This window comes from Echinococcus granulosus (assembly GCF_000524195.1).
Source record: "Echinococcus granulosus chromosome Unknown EG_S00238, whole genome shotgun sequence".
NCBI lineage: Eukaryota > Metazoa > Platyhelminthes > Cestoda > Cyclophyllidea > Taeniidae > Echinococcus > Echinococcus granulosus.
Window position 1 is genome coordinate 16,790 of NW_020170618.1, and position 4,178 is coordinate 20,967.

A 4,178-nucleotide genomic window follows, 5' to 3' on the forward strand; every position below is an offset into this window, starting at 1 on the left:
AAGGCTTATCGAATTATAGGCAAGCTGTGCCCTTACTAAATGGCTATCCGATTGGCTTCAACAGCATATAGTGAGAAGCTTTTCATTAAAATTAGTGGAAAATTTTAGTTAACATGCTTTACGAGGGACAGACACTCTCAGATATTTTGAATCTTTTTACCTTGATCAAATTAACTTCTTTTCAGATGCTCTCTGTTTAGGCAGATAGTGATCAGAGCATATCTCATCCGCTGAGTGAGCATGGACTGGTGTTGCATTTGAAAATGTTATATGGGGCACAGGAGGATTAGGAGAAGCAACATAAGTAACAATGTTAATTGTTTCCAATCCACATTCAATTCTTTCACACTTATTCCCCCACTTGCTCCTAAGCTTTAGCTTACACCTAAGGTGTGGTGCCAATTTTAAGGCTACCGTCCTTCCTCAGTCCATCACTTGATCTGACTTCCCTGACACTTGCGCTATAACCTCTCAGTCTCTACCTTCTCCCCAATTCCTACTTTTTTAAAAAAGCAAAAGTGGGGTAAAATTATTGGGTATTAGCAAATAAAATTATGTGCCTGCAGCGCATATGAGGTTGACAAAAGATGTACATGTTTAGAATCTAAGAGATATTTGAGGCATACATTTCCTCAGACCGTCCCAACAGCATTGGTTTTGTGCAGAAGATATGGAACGTGCCTTTCGTGTCAGTGACGTGAATGGCGCTTTCTTTTAGCCAGCTATTTAAAGGTACTAGGGTGTGACTCAGTGCGTCATGACTATGCTAGTTTTCGCCGAGTTTGGAAACTGATGTTCAGGTCATTGAACTCAAGCGGATGATGAGACAATGTGTGACAAAATGTATGAGCATTGAAGTCGGTAATGAAGAGCGTAATGGGGTAGCCGTGATTTGCAGATTTGAGGAGAATACAATGTGCAGATGCTATTACTTGCCACATGCAAATATTCGTATTGAATGCTTGACTCAAGCTTGACATTGCAATGTCAAGCTAGCACCACGGGTGTATGCAAGAGCGTGTTCGTGAAGTGAGGTTGCTCCAGCACCCATTGATAAGGTAGTGAATTTTAAAATGTCGGAAGGAAGCTTATGTAAGAATGCGAAACCGTCGGATGCAAAGAGCCGACCAATTTCGCTAGGGACATGACAAAACCTGAGTGATGCAAAGCGGACCGACTTCCAGGCGTTTTTATGTGTGCAGATGTACAAGCACACTGCTACATCAACTTCATTAATCATGCACGAACACTGTCACCTATTGTAAGTACGAAGTAACACGTGACAGTGCCACCAACTGCCACACCATTGGATTGCTGCAAGCAGTAGAAATAGAAGAGTGCCTTTAAAATTATATTCTCGCGTCGGCCTAGGAGTTGGGCTACTTCGCCATGCCGACAAATTAGTTCACCTTCTCGTGAACATAGCCTGCTCTGCGATCCGACACTTTTGTCTCTTTAGTCCAACTCCCATCTTCCCACCGACCGACCTCAAGGCCAGTAGACGTGGCCCTTAGCAATATGAACTTTTTAACAGTAGAAGCTCGAAGCTGGTGTAACTTCAAGCCAGAATCAAAATATTTTTTGAGCCATTGCGTTGGTGTTAATTTAGCTATATTTATACTCCATCTGATGGCCATTGCAGCTAGTTCTACGTTTGTTGGAGGCTAAATAAAATGCAACCGATTTGCACCAACTCACAGCTATGCCATATCTAAGCGTGGCACGAAGCGGAGTTGCAGTCGCAGTTGCAGTGAATTTGGTGCTCAGTATCTGCATATATCTTGTCCCACATCACTTCGCAGTTCAGATACTTGCTATTGACAAGAAACGAGTAGCATGAGTGAATGGATTGAATTAGCGAGAGCAATAGCGAATGGCATTAGACGGTGCGTTCATAAAAATGGCAAAATATAAGTATTTTAGCTGCCTCGTATGGGTGGGAGGAAGGGTGTATCGATGAAACTTTTCACGCTCTGCGCTCATTGCTTGACAAAGTAGTGGTAATAGAGGGTCTAGGTTAGCAGAGGCCTGGACCTTGCCAACATATCAAACAGCATTTCGTTGTTGTCACCTTAGTGGTCCTGAGAAAATTAACAGTAATAGCTTAATAGCCTCTTGATTTCCAGTTAACCATTGAATCGGGCGACGCTACAGAACCACAAACTGACTCTAATCTGCAAATGTCTCTGCCTGCTATCACGAGTTCTAGCTCAATTGCTTAACCATAATGCAGCCTTCTGCAAAGTATTACATTTGCTGCTTAACAACACAAAATGGCCTTTAGGAAACTGTAGTGCAGTGTAATGAACTGTGTATGATGAGTGATGCTTTTTAAATTCCGACAACTGTGCTTTCTTCTACTTGAAAACGTTTCACTGGTGACTGCTTCCGAGCTACTTGTGGTACACTCTATCAATATACTGAGTCTCGGTGAAGCCAATAAAGAGTTTATTGGACTTTGGTTCATTTTACCTATTTCCTTGTCCGCATTGGTAATCATTTTATTAAGAAGGATTATTTAGGATCATGTACTCACCCTCATCCTCTTAATATGCAGTATTCGCGCATGTAACAATCACAGGCACAAATTCTACTATTCTGTCAACTTTAGACATCACTTGCACTCGATGCAAATGATCCATCAAAGGAGTTAGAGGGTGCCTATGCTTTCAAAACTACTGTCTGAATGTGTGGTAAATAAAAAGTAGCAGTTTAGTTTTGCTGTCATGTCATCGCAGGTTGTGGGTGCCGCTCAACCGTAGAACTCCTTGTTATGACCATAAACTCTCAGCCCTTTCGCAGGTTAGTGATACGTTTTTGGCCTCACTGCAGCTTTAGGGAAAACAATGGTGCTAATACACGAGCCAGGAAATTATCATTCACTTTAACTCTGAATTGTGCAAACCCTAACTCTTATCAAAATTGCTCTAAACATTTGTTTTTGTTAATTGATTAGGGAGATAAGACATTTTCTTTCGTAATAAAGGAGGTAAAGAACGTGATAAACACTGTTTGTATTGTCAAATTTCAGAATATTTATTTTCATTTTAATAGATCCTTAATTTTACTTTCCCACCTTGGTTTCTTAATTAGGATCGATGGGCATTGTTCTTAGCTCAGCCTAATATTACCCAACAGTGTCGGAGGAAGAGCGCATGTTCCTACATTACCAGATGTAGGAGGCCGGAACCCGCTACACATCATAGAATTTTTTGGTATGGCAGCAGGCCGTGGCTAAAAAATTAATCGCAAAATAATTGCACAGTACTAATTTGTTCGCATTTTGCACATTTGTCACGCGCATCCTACGTATGTGTTGCTCATGTTTCTGAATTTGAAATTGCAAGGGATGTGAGAAGTAACGGATTTCTTTTAAAAGCCCATAAAAGCAATTTAGCTGTTAAAAGTGATATAGTCGGTGCCAAGCTAAAGCAGATGAGTTTTTATAACCTCAAGGAAATTTGCCATGCAGATCGTTTGAAGAGGCCCAAGACTAGAATTAGGTTGCTGTGTGTGAACAACTGCGACTAGGAAAAAAACCGAAAAATGGAATTTCAGTTGAGGTAAGCGCCAATTGAGTAATCACTGTCATCGACACCCATTTATACTCGTTTTCAAAGTCAAAAAGCTCAAACTCCTAGGAGAATTTAGAAGCCTTATACTGCTTTTTCACAGGAAAAAAGCCTACTGATAAATGGAATCTATGAACGTTATCTGCATTATATCAAGCTTTGATACTTGATAGCCATCAATAGGCTCGATTGCCTACGGGGATGTGAGGTGAAATGTTAAGCCAAATTATAAAAGAAAGCAAGCCATCAGTCATTAGCATAAAGCATTTCTAAAAACAGACTAAGATTCGCCAAAACATACAGAGCTGTTACACTTGCTGTTGGTGCTAACTTGTCGCCATTCGGGGTTTTTTACTTTACGCCAAAAACAAATTCGCGGCATATTCACAAAAACTCAGCTTGTACAAACAATGCATGTGGCGCCACTTTGGCATGGCACAGCTGTATGTAGCTCGGTGGTGAGACTCAGTCTTGTGAATGATTTTTAGGGATACATCATTTCTGACGCAATCAGTTCAGTGCTCTGTTTCCTCGACGCCGTCGATCACTGATCTTGTTAGGGGCTCAGACAATCACCCAATTTGCCTGCCTGTTTAAAACATGATC

At 41.0% G+C, this 4,178-nt stretch overlaps 1 protein-coding gene across 1 annotated transcript in view; it reads left to right on the plus strand. All coding sequences in view use genetic code 11, as the record gives it.

The window, feature by feature from the left end:
* Nucleotides 1–1,192: 1,192 nt before the first annotated feature.
* EGR_10590 (hypothetical protein) overlaps nt 1,193–4,178 on the plus strand; it is a gene marked incomplete at both ends in the record, with an annotated part of 5,002 nt that continues 2,016 nt past the window's right edge. Inside the window, 3 exons of the mRNA XM_024499839.1 lie at nt 1,193–1,261; nt 2,957–2,989; nt 3,032–3,080. Of these exons, the coding sequence (XP_024345744.1) occupies nt 1,193–1,261; nt 2,957–2,989; nt 3,032–3,080 (151 nt within the window). The remainder of the gene's footprint in view (nt 1,262–2,956; nt 2,990–3,031; nt 3,081–4,178) is intronic.